The 25,277-nt window shown below is 29.3% G+C and overlaps 1 protein-coding gene across 6 annotated transcripts in view; it reads left to right on the plus strand.

Moving 5' to 3' along the window:
• Window positions 1-25,277, plus strand: part of LOC136983036 (regulating synaptic membrane exocytosis protein 2-like) — a 341,614-nt gene that overhangs the window by 14,751 nt on the left and 301,586 nt on the right. For 4 of the 6 annotated variants that reach the window (XM_067279650.1, XM_067279651.1, XM_067279653.1 and 1 more), the window contains exon 2: window positions 19,814-20,021. In XM_067279650.1, the coding sequence (XP_067135751.1) occupies window positions 19,814-20,021 (208 nt within the window). Of the gene's footprint in view, window positions 1-14,223; window positions 14,333-15,013; window positions 15,463-19,813; window positions 20,022-25,277 lie in introns of those variants that run through there. The other 2 variants (XM_067279652.1, XM_067279654.1) reach the window with 2 other exon arrangements.

Consider the following 25,277-nt stretch of genomic DNA (forward strand, 5'->3'; position numbering starts at 1 on the left):
GTTTTTATTTAAAAATTAATTAATTGAATCTATTCAGTAATTCGGAATCTTGAATTTAAAATGATTTAGGAATTATCGGATGAAAAAAAAAGAAAAAAATACTAGAAAGAAATATTAGTGTTGATGTTCCAAATTAAGTGTAAATGCAGTGATTATCCTCTACTCTCTTGTACATGAAGTGTGTAACGATAAGTGTTATGACTGTTAATTTAGACTAAATATAATATCTGAATTCTCCTCAGAATGCAGGTTGCTGATACAAGCAGTATAGGATTCAGGAAAATTCGGGCCCTAGACAAACTTGCGATAAGGTTTCCCGAAATAATTTATTTACCACCAATATTTTTTATTTATATGTGAATTTGCAAGTTAATTTGGGCAATTTGCGAGTCCCTGTTAGATTCGGACTCTAGACAATTGCCTAATTTGCGTAGGCCTAAATCCTGGATACAAGAACATAAATTTATATCGGTTCGTCGGTTCGTAAAATAACATATGCAATCCAAAATGTATAGAAAACTTATTAACATTCAAAGAAAAATTGTAATTTATAACTTATTATGCTACATGTACAATTGTGCATATATATAATAATAATAATAATTAGATGGTATTTTTTAAATCCATGTAACAGCTATGATTTATATTAATTTTTTAAAAATCATCTCTGTAAAATTAATGTATCATAATGTATTTCAGTTAGTTTTATAGGTTAATTAGCAATTTAATAACCCCAAACTTAATATTGCAGTATTGCATTTACTAAATGTAGGATCATGCTAATACATATAATATAAACTCGAGGAAAATATATAGTTTTAGTAATCTAGTGACTAAAATCTACGCTAATCGAATGATGCATATCTCCATTTATTGCGCCATTTCTCTATATTGGAGATAAAATATAAACCTATAAATGTGAGATTATGAAATCTAAATTTTTTTATATATAAAACAGACATCTGCAGTTTGTCACGTCATATGTTTACTCGTGTTTCCTTATCTGTATATATCTTAATAGTGTAACTATCTTTCCTATAAATTAAAAAGATATTTTTAAAATGGAATAAACAAACTGGAAACATTTCTTTCATTATTTTAATGTTAAAAATGTTCAAATAAATCACTACTAATCAAATTTAAAAATTTTTAAATGACGGTTTCCTTTAAAAAGTCTGTTAAATATCTTGAGAGAATTTGAGACAAGCCTATGACACAACAATATTAAATAATATTACACCATCTATATTTTTAAATTACCGTCCTGTCACATCTTTATATATTAATAAAAATGTTATGTTTTATTGGACAATGAAAAATTTCAAATTTAAATTCCCAAAATTTGAATTCTTTGTCTTAAAATAGATTTTATGAAGTCTTCACAGAATACAATAGAATTTCCTACAGACTAAATCCATATCTATAGCATGAATAAAAGTTGGTATGTTTTCATATTGAAATGCTTAATAAAATATTATAGTTTTTCCGATAAAATACGAGTGTAGTAAAATTTAAAACAGTAGTCTTACATTTTGAATCTATTGATCTGAAAAAATTTTTATTAGTCCTGTCCATTAATAAACCTTAAATAATAAATTATTAAACTATTTTAATATACTTGTAAAAGATGTTTTATTGTTTTCTTCACTTTTTTTTTGGTATTAGGAATGTTAGCTTTGATTTCTGACATTGTTCCAAAGATTGTTCTCTGACAGTTTTTATTTCACTCAATGATGATGTCTTTGTGTCTTTTTGTTCCACTTTTCAAATTACTTTCAGTTAAGTTTCCAAATTTTAAAACTATTCCATAACAAGATTTGTGAAGTCGCACAATTACACGGATCATTTGTGAAGATATCTCTAAATAGTAACTAGGATTCTTTTAAAAACTTTCGTGACAAATTTATGCCAGCAAGAATTTTTTAAAATAAAATATATGATATTTCTTGGGGGGGAAGAAATTATAGAATGATTATTAATTCTTGCTGAAATATTTATACTTTATTTAAAGCTTAGCGTTTTATATAAAAAAGCATAACTTATACATTAATCTAAATTCATTTTTACAACGATTAATTTAATATCGTTTCTTCTAGTTTAATTACGGCAGTTTTTCCAATTTAATAATTTATACATTCGTAAACCCGTACATTCTTATATAACCACGATGCGCAATATATTGTATGGCCTGTAGTAACTTTAAAATAAGACGAAGTAAACTACATATTCTACTTTCTCTACCAATAAAATAAGTCACAGAATTTTATTTTCTGGCATTAAATTCTTGTATCCAATGAAATGCTTTTATAGAAACATAACTATAGTTATTTTTCCAAAATAATGCTGTAAGGAAGCTATTTTTCAAAGCGTGCACTTAAATTATGCTATTATCTTCTAGTTAGATACTTTAAGAATAAATTCTCTTGTTGCAATTTATTATTATTTTTAATCCTGCAATGGGAGTCATTCGAATAATAAAAAAAAAAAATATATATATATATATATAATTTATTCTTGTTATGACTCTAGTAATAATCTTAATTTGTTAAAATAACGATAAATCATAAGTAAATAAAATTTAAAGCTGCTTATAGTATTTATTAAAAAGACAAAAACTTATTTATTTATTTAATTTTAATAATATATCATACTTTTCAATTCCTTGTAATACTTTTTAATTAATTATAAGAATTCCTTGAAAAATTGAAGTCATAAGTATATTTTCGTTTAATTTCGCGTTGGCCTTTATTATCAAATTACATTTTAACATTTTTACTGTTATTACGGAGTCCGTAAAGAATTCGTGCCTGGAAGAGAATAAGATAAATGATTATTAATTACCAAGATTAGTAATTAAGAATATTCAGCCAGCTGCATCAAACTGCAATAATTTCAACAAACACGTTTGGGTGTGATACCAATTATGTAAAATACTTGCAAAAACTATACTAATGGTACTTATAGATCTTCGCATAAAAATTATAGAATGAGGGATTATTAATTCAAGAACTTTTTTCACATATCAAAGCGATTCAAAGTTTTGTCTGCTCTTCACATTTTTTTTTTTTTTTTTCGGTTCTCTTTGCGTGGAAGCTGCTTCTAGAATTGCCTAAAGATATTTTCCCGCCTTAAGCTAAATCAATAATCAACATTTGTAATTTTAGTTTTTCCCCTCCCGTACGTAAAATTTTTTACCTGGGAGCAGAGCTGGAGGCATCTATTTTCTGGATGCATCGAAGGTGCTCGATCTATTCAATTGTATTACATGATAATGAGAATGGAATTCAACCCTTCTCGTTTTTTGTCATGCTCCTTATATATAATAATTTATAATAAATTTATGGGATTAAATGGTAAGTCACAGAACGATATAATATTTATTATGTCTAAGTAAGTACAAAAGTATAAAATCTGTACAACTATTCTTGGAGTAAATAAGTATTGAAATTTAGAAACAGCTTCAAAATATCAATAGTATTTTATTTAAATTTCAAAAAAGTAAAAAAGGAATTTAAACTTTGATTTTAGTATTTATTGAGTAATGATTAAATAATTGAAGGGTTGATCATTTAAATTTTGATTACTTGATATAATCTGTGGATGTATAAAATTATGTTCAATGTATTCCTTCATTTTTCTGAAACTAAAATAATTATAAAGCTATTTAAATTGGAAAAATTAAATGTATTGTTAGTAAAGCCTGAAAATTGTAAAGATTTTAAGTCAATTTAATAATTTATGCATTTAAAAAACCCTTTAAATCTAGCTTCTCTGTCGAATCATATTCACACTGTATAATCTACGTTAAACTTTTTATTTTTGAGCTTTATTTTAACTTGTTGTGAAAAATATGTTATTATTTAACTCATAATTTAGTTTTCAGCATTGGATTTAAATAATAAGCGTAAAATATAATAATTTGTAGATTCAAATAATCTCATTTTATTCTCTTAGATATATTATAAGTTCCTCTTTTTATCATAGAAGATAATATATATATTATTATTATTAATTAGTAAGAAAAAAGTATAATCCCACGAAACTTATTTACTAACTTTCTGTGTGCTTTATTAAAATGAATAGGCCATAACTAAAGTTGGACAAGATATATTGTTTGAATACTTTTTCAAAGAGAAGAATGCATAATTTAATCATTAAAGAGATAGATTTATAATTTTTTCTTTGATTCAAATTTATGATGATACAAAATTTAATAATAATTAAAAAAAATAAAGAGCTAAAATGCTATTTAATATCTAAAAATTAATTTTATTAATCTGAGAAAGCTTATACATTTTGAATTTTTGGGTATAAAGTAAATTACTTCATTATATTTTGATTATAAAATAGAGACTTATTTACTAAAATAAAACTTGTTTATTTTTAAATAAATAAAATCATAGACGAAAACTTTTGTTATGTTGAGAAATTTTTCTTTTAAACGTTATAAGTTATACTTAATTTATTAAATACGAAAGGAAATTATAGTTAAATAAAAACATTAAATATGAAATGAAAGTAGCAAATACTACTATACCTTATAAAATAATTTCCATACAAATTAAATTAATTCCTAAAATTAGACAAAATAATAAATAGTTATGAATTTTCTAAAAGTCTAATCAATTCTGAAAGAATATTTATTTATCAATAACTTAACTTTTCAAATTGTTTAAATTACAAAATTTTCTTTTCTAAAATGTCTTTTATACTTAAAATTTTTCAATAAATATTTTTTATTCGAATAATTTTAATTATAATATATTCTATACAACTTTTGAAATCACATTTTTATATATTATTGAGGAGGGAAAGAAATGTATTTATTACCCAAGTTTTACAAAAACCTTCAACTTATAGGCCTTATAGATATTTTACATTTTGAAATTAAGTAATCTGTTAGTTTATATGTTCTAGTGATGCATTTAAGGGTTAACATAAAGCGTAATGTAATTTTCATTTTAAATTTAACTCGACAGTTTTTGAAAATCCATATCTCGTATAAAGAAAATCGACTATAAAAAACTACTGTTATTTTATGACTGCATTTAAAAACGCTATTAAAACCATTATCATTATATTAGAACGTTTTAACTTCTCTCTTTTCTTTAACTGCGGTAATATTTTCTGTAATTGCATAGGTAACTTGGTATTTGGATGCACATACATAGTATAATAACAACGTCACAATGGGTTGCAATTCTTTTATCGTATTTTAATTTAAAAAATCAAATGACTTTCTCTCCAGAATGGAAGCTCGTATATGGGTATCCGGTCTCTAAGTTTTCCATATCTGGTCTCGACTTTCATCTACATAACTCCGTTCTCGATATTAAGGAAAGACGGAGGACAATGGGAATCTATGGATCTGCAATCTGAAAATTTCAGTCCAATAATTTATTTATTATACATTCAATTAGAAATGTCAAATGGCAAATGATTTCTTCCCCCATTTAACAAATTTCCCGCATCTAAAATACAAAAGAAAATTTAATAGTAATAGCAACACAGAACTTTACTATATGTATTAAAAAATGGCATAAAACTAAAATTAATACAGTATATTACTTACAATTAAAATTAAAATATAGGGTATAAATGTTATGTATTTGGCTTACATACAAAATTCAAAGTTTCATTTTGTAAGTTTATTATGTTACAAATGCGTACCACAATTGGTTGTTTTAAAACGTACGAAATGAAAAAAATCTTTCTAAATAATGTTTTTTATCAATGATTAAATTTTATTTCTAAGAGTTTACTTGGCTTTTTACACTCATTCGGCAAATTGGAAATATTTGATATGATAAGATTTATTAAAAGAAATTTTATTTGAATCACTCTCAGAAAATGTTGGAAAATATTCTATGTGATCGTTGCTATTAAACTGATGACAGAATATTTCAAGATAAAACGAGAGTTTTGACATTGTCAACGAAATAATTTAATGTTTGTCCTTTGAAATGATGTCTATGCAATTTTTAGTAACAGTTTTAGTCTATAACTTGTCTAGCCAACCTTTTCTAAGACTATGAAGCCTTCTGTGGCTGATTAATATACACCAGCAGTTCACAATCCCTGTGATATGGCACTTAGGTTTGCCACGAATTTTTCATAGAGATACCTCAAGATTTCAAAAAAGCTACGGTTGTGTTTTGTTTATACATATAAGAACATATTCGATGCCACACTGGGTGTGCCACACGAAACTTGTGTCCCACAGCTTAAGGTTGAGAACCACTGGACCAATATGATATGTACCAATATGACATAGACCGATATATGTAGAGTCAGTGGTTCTTAACCAGAGGTAACTGGGCATGGAAGGGGAAAAATCAACTTATATTAATTTTGTGTTATTGTGTTAAATTGTTAATTATTGTGCTAAGAAAGAAGTACATTAAAATATTATTTCGAGAAGGGGCCGAGAACCTTCACCTGGCTGGAAAAGTGGCCATGGAACAAAAAATGTTAAGAACCTGTGATACAGACCAGTATGTACGGTACAGTATCATTATTATCATCTGTCTAAGGTTTCTGAATATCCATTTAAGTCGTATTTCATTTACGGATGAATAGGTATTCTTAAAATCTTTGAAGTTTTCATGCTAATCAACTTAACTTTCAATAGTTAATATTATATGAAAATCACAAAATTTAAGATTGAAAATATTTATAATTTCTGCTTTATGTATAAATTATAATACGATAATCTACAATTAGATAATAAAATACGCTTAATTTAGAGCATGCAAAATGTTTTAATTACTCCCTGTAATTTAAAATATTCGGAAATTATAAGTAAACTAGATCTAAGCTTTATATTAATGTTCAGAAAATTCAAAATATAAGCAAATTAATTTTTAATTTAACTTAGTTTTTATTAATTTTAATATTTCAGTAAATTTATTTATTTAGTTTTTTGTAATTGCAATCAAAGATGCGGGAATCCTTGGAAATATTGTACGATCCAGTGCTTTCGAGAGGGAAGAGTAGCGGGTACGAAGAAATCCAGAGTTCATGAAAATTAATAAATTTTCTCAACTTTTATAGATTTAACCAAATTCTCATAATTTTGATAAGTTTTAAATAAGTAAAAAAAAAAAAAAAAATCATATTTATTTTACGTATCAGAAATTTTCATGCCAAAGGGGCCGACATAATTCTAAATGGAGGAAACTGATCTGGTCTCTCCAGAGGTCCAGTAGGCCTGTTTGACATACATACTGCATGTAAGGTTCATTTTATATAATAAACTTTTTACATGAAATTAAAATATCAAATACAAATATAAATATAATTTTGTTTGATTAGATTTAAAATATAATATAAAATACAAAACAATTTTTGAATAAAATTATTCTTTTAATAGAAGAAAGTAAAATGATAATTGAGTTGTTGAATTTATTCGTTTTTACTTTATTCTATTGTGACGGTATCAAAGTAACTAAATTTTTTGGCTATTTCAAAAGTCTTTTTTTTTATTGAATTTGAGTCAAGTGAGAATTTGGAAATCTAAACTTTCTTCTTTTCAGGATTATTTTAAGCGGAAATATATACAAGTCGTACAAATTTAATAGATATGAAAATATATGACAATTAAATCATTATATTTTATAGTATAGACTGATGCTATAGGCCAGTGTTACTCAAACTGTGGTTCGCGGACCAGTACTGGTTTACTACTAGTTTTATTCACGTGATTTAAAAATATTTTAAAATAAATTTATGTAAATCTTCTAAAAATGTATGTCTTCTAAACGACTTATTTTATAACTTTCGTTTATTATTATTATTAATATTTAAACACTTAATGCCAGAGATGGATCGAAAAAAGCTCAAGAAATTACTTTAAAATAATAAGATAGTGCATTTATCAATCCATATTGTAATACAGAAGAACTTTAATGTTCTTCTGTATTACAATATTACATTTAAATGTTTCATAATTTGGTTTAGTAGCCTATTTAGAATTCCCTATGAATTAGTTAGGTTTAAGAATTTTTCTTCATCTTACGGGGTTCGAAGTGAATTATTAAGATTGTATAAGTATTGAATGATATTCTTCCAGAATATTTCATTTATTCTAAGAATAGTAAAGTATCTGAAGGTTGAACCACGCGTTCAGCCCGGGTGATGTGGGGAAGCAAACATTCTTATCAGGATAACCGGGTTCAAATTACGCTCGTGACACTCCGTCTTTCAATTTGCTGGATACTAGTATACACAATTGAAAAAGAATAGAGAAAAGCTGAATTTATAGATATAATCAATCTATAAATTCAACTTTTTTCTATTCTTTTTCACTTGTGTTCTAGAACGAACTATCTTAGTAATATTTAACATTATTACTACTATTATGACTTACCTACAAAAATCTACATGATTACAACTTTTAATATAATTGGGCTACAATTTGAAAAAAATTGTAGACCTATAAATTCCCACTGTCGTCCGGCTGTCCGGCTGTCTTTCTGTAATCTCGAGAATGGTGTTAGATAAATGAAAGACAAGACCAGATATGGAAAACTTAGGGGCCAGGAAACCATATTAACTGTATATAAACTTCTGGTTTGGACCAGAAATCACGTTATTTCAATTCAAAACTTTCCCCCGAGAAGAATTAGATAGATGACCGGGACGATTCTATTGCTAACAGGAAAAGTATGATGTACAAGGGAAGACACGACAGTACAGTACAGTATTTGAGTGGAGAGCATATATTTTAAATAAATTAATTAAAAGTATAATTAAAATTTGTAGCCTGCATTGTGACGATATCACAATAAATAATTGCTCGTTCAATTATGCAATTTGAGGATATAATTCAACTTTTAAATTTCTTCAATTATAAATCGAAATCAAAATAAATTATAATAAATCGTTTAAGAGTATACAGTAAGTTTGAATATTAGGCTACTTATATAAGTTTATATTTATTTATTGTATAGTTATGTCCTTATTATTTTTAGGTAGGCCTACTGGTATTATAATAATAGGCTAATAATACAAGCGGCCGGATGGCCGAGCGGTCAAGGTTACCAGCCTACCGCCCTGGGGGACCCGGGATCGAATCCGGACGGGTCGAGAAATCCCCAGGAATTTTTCGGGGGGTGGTTCGTCCGGATATGTCGGTCCCCGTCCTTCACCACCCGGCCGCCCCATTGTGGGCCTGGCCGAACCTATAATGGGCTTGCTATAAGAGGCCCTCTTAGTGCCCACTGGGCGGAAAGAGTTACAAAAAAAAAAAAAAAAAAAAAAAGAGGCTAATAATACAACCGAAATAAGCGTTCCAACCGAATAAAGGATGAAAATTTGCCCAGTGTTTTAAATCTACTGTCACTGCATTGTGCGTTCGCAAGAAAGAAAACATAAAACACGGTTTCCTCAAGATAAGGCTAATAATAATTATTATAAAATAATACTTTTGGATTAAAAAAAATTATAGAACTAATTATTAACATGATTAGAATTAGATTGGATTCGTTGATAAGAGGAACTATAATAGTATATTATATTTATATAAGATCTCAACTTTTAAGATCCATTACGAACAGATTTACAATAGAATCATCGGACATAGAGAGGAGTGGAAAAGACATCTCAATCGCACTACCCTTGAAAAATGAGTGTTTGGATCAAATTCGAATGTCATTCATTTGATGGATCTTATAGATTTGAAATGGATCTGATGCAGCGAATCTATCCGATCCATTTCTCATTCTTACCACTGCGCTTAATCAGTTGGAAAGAATGAGAAATGGGTAATTAGCGTATGCTCCATTCCAACTACCCGTGAAGAACCACAAAATTTAAGTTCGAAAGCAGTCTTTTATATAAGTAGAGATACATTATTGCACTATTAATAATAATACGATGGCGTTGATCACAGTATTTAAGTTATGACTTTCTACAGAGGCGACAATAGTTTTGAAATCATGCCTAAAGATGAGGATCAAACTAAAAGAAAGAATAGTTTTTTAAGAGCTCCGAGGACATTAAGAGGGGACGCTTAATCATAAGTTGTTCATCGTGGGTTCGACTGGATCCACAATGAGGAAACCGGATGGTGAGGGAGGGACCCCATACAGTATATCCGGGACAGACTGCCCTGAATATGATTGATTGAATATATGATATGATCATATTATATTTTCTGATTTCTCTCAAAAGAAAAACTTTTATTTTTTAAATTTCTGTCCTGCAGATACCCAGTGAGCTTTTATAATGCTCATTATGAATTTCTCCAGGACCACAATGAGATCACTGGGTAAAAACGACTGCGATTTACATAGTCGAGTCAAACAATACATAATTTCTGAGTACCTGATTCGAACAGGATTCGGATTTCTGAGTTGTAAGATAGTTTTTTGTCGTTTCTGCCATCCAGCCTTTTCCACAAACAATATTTAACTATTAAATACGTAAATATACATAAATACGACCGAATGGAAGGGGCTATCCACAAATTACGTGACGCAAAAGTGAGTGGATATTCAGGGAATCGCTACAATGCATTATAAGGGGTAGACGGTGTTTACAAAAACTTACGTAACGCTAGGGTTTCAACTATTGGGTAACAGAGTGATTCATTTTTATTTCTGAAGTGGTGCATAACGAACCGTAATGTTTATGTCACTGCTTTGTACGTTATAGGCCTACATGTAATCAATGAAATAATAGCGAGGTTGAGGCCGAAGTTTTAAACGCGAAAACATGTACGTCGGACGTTCAGCGCCGCTTTCCTGTAAGCCTAGAAGTTCGACAATGGTGTTTGGAAATCATGCTCGACATTCCAAACGCCATTGTCAAACTTCTAGGCTTACAGGAAAGCGGCGCTGAACGTCCGACGTACACGTTTTCGCGTTTAAAACTTCGGCCTCAACCTCGCTATTGTAAGGTTCAGTACGGCGTATAGTGTATTATTCCTTATTACAATTAAGAGATTGATCCAGGACAGTGACTCATACAGAGGGGGGCCAAGGAGTCGTAGCATCCACAAAAAAAAAGAAAGAAAACAAACACTAGAAAATTTTCCAAAAATCTTTTCCTAATTAAAATACATTTTTTATTTATATTGTGTCGTGTTATTTCTATACTACTTATGAATTAACAGTCATATAAGGTGGAATTTTATTGAATTCGCGTTAAAATTTTTTTATCCGTTCAATTCGACCTTCCCAAAATTTAGTCCTGAGTGATCCAGGATATGCGTTACGTAATTTTAAGGGTGGGCACGTGCGGCAGCGTTACGTAACGTTACAGGGAGAGATGAGATGGTAGTTGAAAATTTAAAATTAGCGTTGCGTAATTTATGGACGACCCCTATGACGATAATTTATCAGGTTTGTTTAAGGCACAGACTTATAGACGTCGCATACTTCTCTGAAAAAATTCTGAAAAGTTATATAAGAAAATGGAGGAGATTAAATGAATAAATAATATATATATATATATATATATATATATAATTTAAAATGCATTTTCAGAATTAATGTAAATCGCAAAAATGCTGTAGGCTATTAATATTGGCAATCGATTTGTGATGTGCTTCCCTACATGAAAAGTTAGTTTTAATTATTAGCCTAAGTCGGACTTTATTTTCTTCTAGGTATTGTCTATCTGTTTATTATAAATTAAATATTTATATATCTAAATATCATAAATAATACTGAAAAGATAATAGCCTAATTGTTATTTGGAATAAGTTCATCACAGTTTAATACATAAAATAAAATATATAAGAACAAGACATAATTCATTTGGTGTATGTAAAAATACATATATTAATATTTATCACCTGACTCTAGAATTATTTATTATAGTTTATATACATTTATAAATTTATATAAATATGTATAATACAGTATAAACTAAAAGTAAGGAACAATTTTAGAGTCAGATAATAATTACAATTAAATTTGAAATTTATACTGATGTAGCCTAATCACTGAAGATTTATTTAGTAAATTTAATAATAATAAAGAAAAATATTCAAAATATTCAGTGTATTGTAAGTTAATATTTATTATATGTAAAATGACTCATTTGTTAGAACTAGCTCACACAAAACAGATGCATTTTTAATCATTAACATTCAGGTTAAATTTGTCAGAAGTAGGCCTATAACATTCTCGAAATTTTAAATATCGGTTTTAAAACAATAAATATCACAATATTGTATAAAATCAACGACACGAAATTATACACCTACAAAAGAAAATTTCTTGTGAAACTTTTTAAATTCTCTTAGTGACATAATATGTTAAACAAATTGACAAACACTGATAAATGTTCTCAAAATTGGTGTTGAGACATACTAAAAAAAAAATAATTAGTTTAGCCGTTTTCACGTAAGTTAAAATTTAGTATTGGCCTAATAAAAGACGAATGAAAATTGTCGGAATTTCACTCTTTCAACGATTATAAACGAATTTGCATATTTGAAATGATCGTGTATACAGGAGATAAGTTAATTTATCGACTTTCTAACATAAAAATAATTGACAAATATGAAACATTATTTTAAACATCATTGAAATCAAGAAAACTTTATTTTATTATCAACTTATTTCTAATTTATTAGTTCAATAAGAATATCTATTGCTTTAATTAATTCAATTACATTTTTTTTTTTTGTTTAAAACTATTTAATTATTTTTAAATAAGAGTTTTGCTCTGGAGAATCATACACCCGTTGCAATGGTCGTGAATTTTAGATAATTTAATTATGAGCTTATGTCCGTTTGATAGTGAATGATTTAGTGATTGATTTACATTAAAATACTTTCCGTCTTTTCTTCTTTTTTTTTGTCGTTACTGTTAATCGATGCTTTCAGTTGATTATTTATTTCTTTTCTATCAATTTTTGTTTTAATATTAGTGTAAGTACTGTATTATAATATTTATCCTTCAACTGAAAATTAGATTTTACTGTATTTGGTATCGATCGCAGAGAAAATATAAAAGAATGCGATATATTGTAAGAAATTATTTAATGTTTTCGGTTTAAATATATATATATAAATTTAATAGCTTATTTTTAAAGTTCATTTTTCAGACAATAACAGGAAAAAATATCACATTTTTTATTTATCTTTAATAGAATTATAGATAAAATGTTCTTAAGAATGTCGTCAATATCAGATTAACGCTTAGATCAACCCAAGTGTAGTATGTTATAAATCATCCGATATTAAAACATATTACTTGTTTCACTTGAATATTTTATTATACATAAGTTTATAATATATTTTTTATAAAGTATCAAGACATTATATTGCACTATTATATTAAAATTTCCCGAATTCTTTAAGGATGAAGTTGGTCTATGTACGAAAAAATAGATTATGTTCAACAACACACTTCTATTACTTATTATGATTGATTCAAATTGCTATATAATCAGCAGCTCAACTATCGGCCCTTTGTTTTTTCTTTCCAAAATAATGCATAGAATTCGAAATATGCAGTTAAATCTCAATTAGAGCTAATAATGATTAAAGTATACAAATTTTAAATCATTAAATAGCATTTTAGTTTAATCGCTACAGAACCACGGGCCATAAAATTCTAGACCGATAAACATCAATTTGAACTCATTCATTATCTCGTTAAAGTGACGTTCTTTCGCAGTTTGCAGCTTTGTCACAAACTGAATTTAGGTATAGAATAAATTGTATTTTTTGTTTTCCTTAGAAATTATTGTGTTGACTAAGTGTGCATTGCTATTTTAGTATTTATATAATATATTATATATATTCAACTGTCCCTCTAATATATTAGGAGAGGATTATAGGACCTATATAAGCCTATATATATTTATGAATTAATTTTTGAAATGGTTCTGTTAATCCTTCGTTTAGAAAGGAAGTTTTTTTCTGTAAATTTTAAATGTAATTTAGTTTACTTCAAATATAAGATATACACCTATAGCACTCAATAGATGTTACGGTATCTAAAATTTATTAAGTATCTGTAAGAATATGTATTTCTAGAATTGTTCACAAAATCAACTCTGAAAAGAATATTTTCAACAACATCCAGCTTTTCTTAATTCTTAATCCATCGTTAATTCTTAATTCTTAATCCATTCCTATCGTGAGAATCTGCTTTTTAATGTATTTCTCTGGCTGCCTGCCACATACATATTTTAATGCGAAAAAGATATTAAAGAACAACGGGAGAAAGCGAAATTAGTATCGTACAGATTCTCGTTCCAACTCCGAATTATGAAGATATCGATAGTAATGAATTTGTACAACAGATGGCGGGGCATGTCTTTTGTTAACTATTTTAAATTTGCTTTCGTGATCTTTAATTTGATTAGCGGGTAATTGTTATTTTTAAATCATTACTTTTTATTAAATAAGTAAAATTTGAATAATATAAATGTAATAAAGCAAAAACTTGTTTCGACTGTAAGACAAAAATCTTATATCCTTAATTAATGACGTCATTTCAGTTTGCTAACTTCATTTGATTTAATGGCGCAGTTTACTTTATCAGTTTATAATTAGTTATAATGGGTTAATTTACAACATAATTGAATATGATTTGTGTTTACAACACACTCAAATATTGTGTATACAGTACATTTTGTGTAATGAGTTAAAAACTGAGAATTATAATCAAATATTGTTTATTATTTAAGATATTTGAAGTTAAATCACTAATACAGTATTGGCCAAATTTTAACCTTGGTTTATCATACTTAACTAAATTTTATGTAATATGGTTGTCTACATTTATTATAAGAAGGTATTAGTAAAAACAGCATACTGTATTATGTGAAATATTTACCATTCTTTTGTATTATAATAATAATAATAAGGAAAGTTCTTATTATAAAATAAATAATTATTTTATAATAAGAACTTACATACGGTATAAAAATACAAATTTATAATTTAGATTATAAGATTGTAAATTTCGTTTTTGAAACGATTCATACAGGATATATGTTTCTATATATACAGTTGAACCTGTCTATCTTGAATCTCACGGGAAAGAAAATTCGAGATATGGAGGTTCCTATGCAGTAAACGGTAATAGGTTATGATTGGCAATATGGTGTTTTACTAATACAATAGTAAGTACAGGAGATACCTGTATTAGGTATAAATAAAACATTTTTGACATACCTTAACAGAAATAGTTTGTCAATAGTTTTTGATGCTCGACTTTGATCAATAATATGCAAGCCAAACTCATAGCCGATTGGAAAAAAGAAGTGCTAATTGCGACTATGTACTGTATTGCCAGAGATGTTTCTTAGCTGCAATTTATGCTATCAAAATGTAGTTGTTGAGCTTTGAATTTGTAATTGATACTTCAGTCTGTAATTTGAGATAGAGGTTTTGGAAGAAAATTATATGAGATAAACAGGAAAAATATATTGAATTTATGCTGAAAATGCAGGGGAAAAATAAATTTTGATATAAATGTGTTTGAGATAGACAGGTTCAACTGTATATACTGTATAGAAATTTATATTATCTCTTATTGTCAGTAACTTATATATATATACACTATAATATAAGTTTATGATAATAAGAGATAATATTATATATATATATATATATATATACAGGGTGGGCCAACGAAAACAAAACGGCAGAGTGTTCGTGTTCGTCCAAGCAAATCGCTCGGACAGGTCGATTTTATTCTCGAGGGGACATCTTTTACAATAAAGTTTTTGCGATTCTGAATACAACAGACAACAAAAAATTTTAAAAACTCATTTATTTTGTATTAACTAAACAAACATTTATTTCGAAAAAAATGTTTGTTTAGTTAATATTCAGATTCGCAAAAACTTTATTGCATAAGATGTCCCCTCGAGAATAAAATCGACCTGTCCGAGCGATTTGCTTGGACGAACACGAACACTCTGCCGTTTCGTTTTCGTTGGCCCACCCTGTATATTTTAATTATTTTTATTATAATTTTTTATAAATATTTTCTCTATCAAATTGTAATACTTTTGTACATAATTTATTTGCATTACATAATGATAGAAAGTTGTATTTGTGTTAAAAAAAATTTAGTGCTGATAGTTTTAAAATTGAAATTCTGATATAGGTATAGTATATATAAAAGCTCATAAAATTTGGAGCAAAATATCATATGTAATTTTACAATATTATGATTCGCTTTATTTATTTGTTTTATATAAAACAGTAATAATGCTTTATAAAGATATGGGATAACTGCTCTTTATTTAGCAAATTACCGTATTAAAAATGAATAAAGAAAAAAACTGTAATTTATTTTATTTTGAATACCAAAAACTATACATCAGGAATTTCCAGTCTATGGTCCAAGTATGAACCTCCAAAGCATATTTATCTAGCTGTGATTAATTCTAATTGACTTTTGAAAATCAACTAAAATTAGTAGACTTTGCTGCAAATGATTTTTACAGAAGAGAGTTTATTAAATTTTTTAATACTCCTTACAAATTGCTTGTTAAATTTTTACAAATGTCTGCGAGAAGAGAATTTTAAAAGTTTTTTAAAATGTTTGCTCAGGGATATTTTCTATTCTGCAAACAAATGTTTTTTTAAAATGAAATGCAGTGGTGTCTTCTAATTCAAATTTAATTTGTTCCTGGAAGTTGTTTGAACTCTGAATTGTTTGAAGTCTAAATCAATTTTCCCCATTAGAAATGGGGTGTAATGTAAAGTAAATTAATCCATTTTCAGACTCTAAACAATACCCATTTCGATAAACAGGAAATACACATAATTTATGGTAAAAAAATAACAAGACCTAAGTAATAAATTAAAATATGAAAACAATAAATAAAATAAAAATTGCATTTACTGTACCTTAGTGAGGAGTTGGTGATATTCCATTTTTTCTTAAGGTCACTATGGCTTTCTCAGAAATAATCCTCTTGAAGATGATATCACCAACTAATTGCTTCTCATTTATTCACATAAATGAGAAGCAATAATGTGTGACTTCCTGGAGGTCATTGTTGTCACTCCTTAGCCATATTTGCTGCTTTTATTGCTTCCTTGTTTAGAATGGTACACATTGTTGATTTCAGCATCTCCATTTTCATGCTTTACAATAAGTTGCTTTTTCATATTGATTGCTGATACTACAATCTTCCTCTTAGACTGTTGCTTCCACACACTTCTTGGATCCTATGGTTAATAGGTAGGGATTTTATATAACCAAACACACTAAAAATAAAGCGAAAAAGCACTGAAAACACATGAATGTAATGAAAGAGATGCTTTCACATTGAGAGCAAGGGATGACTTAGACACACTACTGATGGTGTTTATTCAGCAAGTACATTTTTTTCATTGTCCAAATATAGAAGCATTGTTCGAACTTAAGGTCAAATTTCTCTCAAATTTAAAGTTTAACTCTGGAACATTCAAAGTAACAGGTATCACCGTATATAAAATCAAAATAAAATTGAACTAACCTTAAACTTCAACAGGAAACAGAGTTGTCATCATTACATCTCAGTTTTTCAAAGGCATCATCAGTTGTCTTCTGAAGAGAAGAGAAAGAAAATGGAAGAATATTCAAAATTTGGACTGTTGTGTTCCAATTTTCAAGTTTTAAATATTTCAGTGTGAGAACAGATTTTAAACTTTCAACAGATTCTTTTCAGCAAACTTTTTCTAATTTTTAAAATTCAAATACAGTATAAACATAATAAAAATATAATAAAGTAAAATAAAAGCAGGACTCCTAGACTGCTCCTGATCATTAATGGTTTATTATAACTCAAATAGTGTTTTCCACATGGTAGGAATGCCTTCCCAGTCTTTAAAGTTGATGCAGTTCACTTTTCTCTGATTGATAGATTTTGAGTTCTAAAGCTTTAGAACTCAAAATCTTCCTTTTTTTGCCACATGGTGAATAAATCCCATTTTGTTAAAGAGCATCTTAATATTGGGGTCTGCAGCATGTGTGGCTAGCACTGTAAAATGTGAACTTTATATTGATTTCATGCTCTTTTAAATATGCTATCAGAGAGCGAGAGGTTGTTCTAATGTTTCCTTACTTTACTCCAAGCCTTTCATCTTAGAGGTATTTTATCTGTCCCGGGTATTCTAAGATGGCACTGCGTATCTTTTTCATTGTGCAAGAAACTGTAGATTGTTGGATTTCTTTTGTGTAGAAGTTTTGCATTCCTTTTGAAGTCAATGCAAGGAATTGAATTTTCTTTTTCTCTGTACAAGCAATTGAATAGAGGATCGTATGAAATGTAATGCTTGTTTTCTTTTTCTTTATTACTATGTAGCCTTGATTCTGTTGTAAAAGCCTGAACAAGGTAGTCTATCATGTTAACTAAGTCCCATGCCTTTTTGCTATTTTTTAACGTAGTTTATATCCTGGTACATGTCCAAGATACTATAGAAATGAGTAAATGTTCTTCTGATCAGCAATTCTAAAAGATTATTTGAAAGGGTCACAGGAGAGGTTTGGTATGTGATGAAACTGATGTTCCAGTTTGTAATATACTGAGGTTGCAATGGATCTACTCTGGACCCTAATTTTTATATTGAGGAAATGCACTTCATGGTGCTTGTTTTGCTTCAGTTTTAATATTAGCCGAAATGGATTGGTATTTATGGTACTTATAAAGGAATCAATGTCACTCATTTCCCTTCATATAATTAATACATTTTCAATAAAATGAGCATATGAAGTAATTTTAAGTATGAAATGAAGAATTCAGATTATTAAGACTAAATGATAATTACCAAGTAATTTGGCAGGAGGTAGATGGTTAGGCTGACATGTCTTGTTAAATTTAATAATTATAAATAAATTTAATTTTTAAAGACCAACAACTGCCGAATTATCGGGCTAGCAAATGGCTATAGTAATATTAATAATTTAAGTTAATTTGGTACTAGAGTTAGGCGTTAGGCGCCATCTCTTGCTAAATTTAATAATTAGAATTCTAATTAAATAATTTAAATAAATTATTTAATTTTCTCTTCCAGATTAATTAAATGATTAACTAATTTATATATAACCAATTTGATCAGTCAAGGTGTCAACAGGGGGCAATAATCTACCATCTCTTGCACAACAAAAAGATATGCAGTGCCATCTTAGAATACCTGGGATATATAAAATATCTCTACAAGATGTATTCTTGTCTTATCAAGCCTTTCATCAGAGCAACCTCTTGCTCTCTGTTAGCACATGGTGCCAATGGGGGTTAGCCCTTACAGCCCTCCATGTAGTGTTGCCACCTTTTCAAAATTGCTGACCCAGACGGCAGGTCAGGTTTGTTTGAACACAAGTCCCTGATGCATGCACAATGTCATTTTACCATGCGAATAATAATGTGAACGTGCATGCCAGTTCTAAACCAGTTAAGACTTGTGGTGTAGGAGTAACTTAAATTAAGAAATGAAATAACGACTTTACAGGCAGAGCAAAGAAGCAAAAAAAAAAGGGTCAACAGGATTTCTACGAAATCCCGGACAAAATTAATAGTTAACCTGGACAATGAGTTAAAAACTGGACAGGTAGTAACACTATCTCAATGGCTCTCAGCCAACTTCTACACAGTTCACATGGTTAGTTCCATAGCCAATAAGTCTTTGGGGATAAAGGGGCATACTGAAAAAATTGATAGTTTTTTTTTATATTCTTTAGCCAGCACTAGATCTATAGTTTAAGTGTAAAAATAAGTAAAAGTAGCCTAAGTTTATGTGATAAAATCAAAAGTCAATGAGCAATTTCAGTCTTTGAGCCTAACATATATATATAATTATATTTTTAATCTAATTTTTCATTAATTTATAAATTCTTATTTAACTAGGAAAAAACAAGATGAAGTAAGACTTCTGGAAACATCAATTCAAAAAAGAAGCCAGGAAAAACAAAAGATTGGTCCTGAACAGTTAGAGGCCACATGCCAAATATGTTTAAAAACAAAATTTGCTGATGGTATTGGACATATCTGTAATTATTGCCAAGTGCGTTGTTGTGCCAGATGTGGTGGAAAAGTAACTTTAAGATCTAATAAGGTCAGTACTAAAATTAATGTAAAAGTTTGAATATATTTAGAAGAAAAAATGTAGGAATCTGAAAAAATACTCTTTGATAGAATTTACATAGTTTATTAAAAAGTTTCCTTTTATATTCTTTTGAAGGAGTTATGAAATTTATTGAAATTAATGTGTTTTCTTTAATTTGAATAATAATTTTTTAATAATAATTTCTTTAATAATTTTATTTCTAGTACGTTATGTAATTAATGATGATGGAATATAAAAGAGATCATGTTTATTATATTCCTTAAAGATTAATGAATGTAGTAAAGAGATTAATGAAGTTATATTCATTAAAATTAAAACATTAACAAAATTCATGAAATACAAAAACTCTTTAAAATACATTTAAAATACAGGCTAAACAGCAAACTTCCTGTAAGAAGAATTGATAAGCATTAATAACATTACTATACTATAGCACAAACTCTGCAAGCCTGGAATATATTATCATAAAAATAGCAACCAACTGAACCTTAAAAGAAATTCCAGGATATTCTATTGTAAACTCTAACATTTTCAATCTTCACAGATCTTCCTCAGGATATAGCATTCTCCAGATTGGAATGTAAAAATGGAATGTTTCTAAGTTATTTGAAAAACGTATAAATGAGAATTTTTTAAAAGAATTCTTTAAAAATTTTCAATTGAGAGAATTCTTCAATTTTAAAGAATTTTCTCAAATTTTGTGCATTAACCAAACGGGCTTTTACCACCTACATGAATTACAAAGACACATTACAAGAGCTTAAACGTCTGGAGGACATAGCTAAAAAACATGGTTACAAAGAACACCTTATTTGAAAATTAGCAAACACTTATTCCAACAGGGGTACTCCTACACCCAATAACAATATATCGTGGAGTCGGAATGCTCACAGCAAGCGCCTCATAGTTCTACATTATAACCACAACATGAAAAGCTTGTATAAAGAAATTTTCTGGCACAGAGGTGATAAATTAGCATACAGGCATGTTACCACTATCTATATCATTTTCAGAAACAGAAAGGACACCACCAACATGCTTAGTTTCCAGGAGTTTATAAGATTATATTGAGAGACAGATTTGAACATGATCTTGAGTACATCAGTTCCACAACATGATCACTCAAAGTAAGGCTGGCGGAACACAAATGTGATATTAATAAAAGAAATAACACATTCCTAGCCAGGTATGCCATGGACGTTCAAGCCCATCTACATGAAGCTTCCATCATATGACTATCTAAGCAGGACAACCAAATAAGGACACTGGAAGCTCTCAAAATATTTAAATCAGAAAAGAATGGTGTTGCATTAATTTCAAAGAGGAAGGGCAATTATCTTATGCCTGGCAATCTTTATACCAAAGGGAACAGTTGATTTAAAAAAATTATTTTGAAGAGATTTTTATTTGATTTAAATTTGATTTAATCAATTTAAATTATTTTAAAAAATTTTTGAGAGAATTCTTTAAAAAAATTCTCGTTTATACGTTTTTAAAAATAATTCTTAAAAATGTTCCATTTTTGCATTCCGATTTGGAGAATGCTATATCCTGAGGAAGATCTCCTGTGAAGATTGAAAACATCAGAGTTTACAATAGAATATCCTGGAATTTCTTTTAAGATTCAGTTGGTTGCTATTTTTATCACTATACAGGGCTTAAAGTGACTCTCTTTTTTAGCTTTTTTTCATAGCTCCTCTCTTTTTTAGCTTTTTCTGAGAAAAACTCACTTTTTTAGCTTTTTTCACTTCCCATGTGAAATTTTTTTTTCGTAAATGCGCTCAGGAGCGAAATAGCGACCAGCACGTCCCCATATGCCTTATGGACCGTGTGCGACATGATAAGGCACTGTCGTATACACATGTAGTGTACTACATTTATATAAACTAACAAAACGAGGAGCTTCCCAAAGCTCGATACTCTGCACATGCTGTAGGAATTTGCACGTGGGTTCTCCTTGCTTGTATCCTTGTGAAATACCGATCTCCGCAGCACTTCGATATAATCACGCTGCATTAAGACATAAGTACACTTCTAGTTCAGCGTTAAGAGTGATTTTTATACAGCATTATTTTTAGCATTTGTATTTATTTAAGTGCAGTGGACAAAAGAAAGAAATAGATTTTATTTAATACTAACAGTAGAAACTCATGTTTTAGCAACGAAAAATCATATAGAACCCAATACTTTCTGAAGTAAGTTGCTAAGCAAACTTCTTCCCAACCGCCTGCTATTCTTTAGCTTAAATGATGACATTACTCGTTTTTGACTACCGTAGAAAAACCAAAAATAATAATTGTTGAGCGATAATAAATTTGATTTCTACTGTTGTTATTAAATAAAACGTTGTAGGACACTCGTTTCAAAGCTTGTATCTTTCTAGCACTCTGTAAAATTAAAGATCGAGCGAATCTCGTGCCAGGAAATACAAGATTTTAAACTAATATCCTAAATATTAATAACTTCTGTAGAGACAATCTTTAGACAAGGACAAAAGTTTGGTTTTAAGTGGGTGCTTATATATTTGGCATGCACCATGGTTTTCTGTATTCTAACGGTGTCCTTCATTTTCCATTTTGACAGAAACTATAAAACTTGTCACACACGTGCGCATTCGAACAGCTGCAGTCAATCCGGCACCAAATTAAAAAATTAATTTGTAAATATTTAGTGTCGAAAAACCGCTATTTTTACTTTAATCTAGCTTTTCGATATGCTTCTAGTCGAACTCTGTCAAAAAATTAATTTAATTATAATTTATTGAAGATTTTAATTTTTTAATATTAGAAAGTAATTAGCATAAATTACATGGTGTTATGTCTCGTCTTCGCTCCCATTCAAGTTTATTGTCCTATACATGCGCCGATGTTCGTTTTTACTTCTGCTGGGGTTTTATTTCAACTTTGACCGTTTGGTTACGCAAAGTGGGGAGATGGGCGTCACGTGATCGCATGCCTGACTTTTTACAAAGTTTCCTTACCTCAAAAGAAACTTATATTTTTTCTCGATTTTAATTATTATTAACTAACTTTTTTGATGGATTCTTATATCCTTGTATTATCTAAAGTTGCAGATATCAATGCGTAAAACTTTATTTAAAAAATTGTTTTTCTTATATTTTAAAATTCAAAAATAAATTAAATATCGGAAATGCTAAACTATAAGTACAGTGTGTTTTACATTATCATTGCGAACAGATACAGCCAATTATTTTATAAATGTATTTATTATTTTAATTTTTATAAATTATTTAATTTGATGCAACGTGATCAATTAATTACTGTAGCGCGTTAACATGGGCGTAACCAGGAAGGGGCATGGGTGGGCACGCCCCCCCAGTTAACCTGGTGCCCCTTCCCAGAAAATTCTTCTTCTTCTTATTCAATTTAATATGTAGATTATAGCCTTTGCGGCTCTTTCTCCGACAGACGTTGCCAGTTGCTAAGTGAAACGGCTAGTGAGGCTAATGTAGCGCTCCAGCGCTGCCACGTGTTGACTAGGAGTGATGGAGGCCGGCGGCCAGTAGATAGGTGTCAGCGTGCGCACCAGAGACTTGTTTAGGGTCATGTGTTGCCTAGGTCCTTGTGGGCTATAGTGTATTTGGGGCAATGTAGCCAGTAATGAAGTATAGTTTCTGCTGCGCCACAATGGGGGCACCCCGGGGAGTCGTGTAGATGCCGTGAGTAAAGGAAAGCATGTAACGGGGCCGTCTCGGTCCGGAGCCGGGCCAAAAGCGTCTCTGCATGGCGAGATGACACGCAACTGTACCTCCAGGGGGCGAAAGGGCGTAGGTGGTCCTGGCCTTTGTTGCGGAGCACCGCTGACCAGGAATCCACCAGGGTGCCGATGGTGGTGTCCTGCAAAGCCCGGGTGAGGTTGCGTGGTGTGAGGGGTTTCCAGATGGAGTCACAGAGCGGGTCCCCAGAAAATTACAGCCTCCAGGCCCCCCATAACAAACTCTGGCTACACCAATGCGCGTTAATTAATATGGAGGCGAGACTCGATTCAATTACTTTTTCATTTCAGACGTTAATTACAGTGTTATTTTAATGTAATTTTATACATAATGTATGTTTATTATAATTAATAAATCTATATAAGAATAATATCTGTGTCTAATAAAACAAAGAGATTATAAAAATGAAAAGCGTGCGTTCCATCTCGATCTTTTGTAAGCGAAATTTTATGATTTTTATTTTTAAAAAATGAGATTTTTATTTATAATTTCTGTAATTTGTTCTATAAGAGCAAAAAGCTAAACTTATCAAATATCAACTCTCTGTAAATAATTTCATCATTTACTTATTAACATCAGATTTGTTAAATTTCATGGGATTGTATTATTTTTCAACTTCAGGGTAGCAGAAAGCTTTGTATATTTTCTCCCGTAAAAGTAATAGACTCTGCCGGTTTCCCACTGTGAAGGACAACAAACTGCTAAATGTTTAATTACATTGTTTTCATAAACTCTCTTCTCTGTCAGTTGTGGGTCGAATGACTAACAAATTGTTTTATTGTATTCAGGGGAATAGATTTGTGAGACTAGTATTACCAGTAATGAATGCTGTAATTTTATTTTTAATCATTTAAAAAATATTGATAAAATTACCAAATAAATGATTGGGTCACAATTACTAGTAGTATTGCTATATAACAGACATGGGCAAATGCGACTCCGAGAGCTGCATGCGGTCTCGGAGTCGCATTTTTGAGTTTTATGTGGCTCTTGCCGAAAGTGTTAATTTCTGCCTTTTATTATTATTTTTAGTTTTATTTCCACAATTTTGTGAAAATATGTTTATTAAAAAAATTCAATACTTGTTTTATATTATATAATAAAATCAAGGTACAGAACTGCAGTACAGAGTAAAAAAGTACAGAACTGCGGCTCCCATGCATTTTGCAAAACCTACATTTTGGTTCCCACTGAACTTTTGCTTGCCCACCCCTGCTATATAATGAACATGCAACCCACTGATTCTGCCAGAAGTTTTTTTTTCTTTCTTTAATTACATTTTTTTTATGAAGAAATCAAAATATGTACTTTGAAATAAATGGCATTTGAAATTTGGCATGTTATATGGAAACACATTCTGGTAGTTATGTTACTATTCCATTTGCTTTGCTGTGTAATGGTGGGAATTCTGTATGGGGCACATGAAAACTTAATGCGGGCCTGTTCTGGCTTAATGCAGTCTTACTGGTCACTTTTCTGGAGTATAAACTCAGCCTAACTATTTTCAT

The sequence above is a fragment of the Centruroides vittatus genome, unplaced genomic scaffold (genome assembly GCF_030686945.1).
Source record: "Centruroides vittatus isolate TY-2023 unplaced genomic scaffold, ASM3068694v2 contig_875, whole genome shotgun sequence".
Classification (NCBI taxonomy): Eukaryota; Metazoa; Arthropoda; class Arachnida; order Scorpiones; family Buthidae; genus Centruroides; species Centruroides vittatus.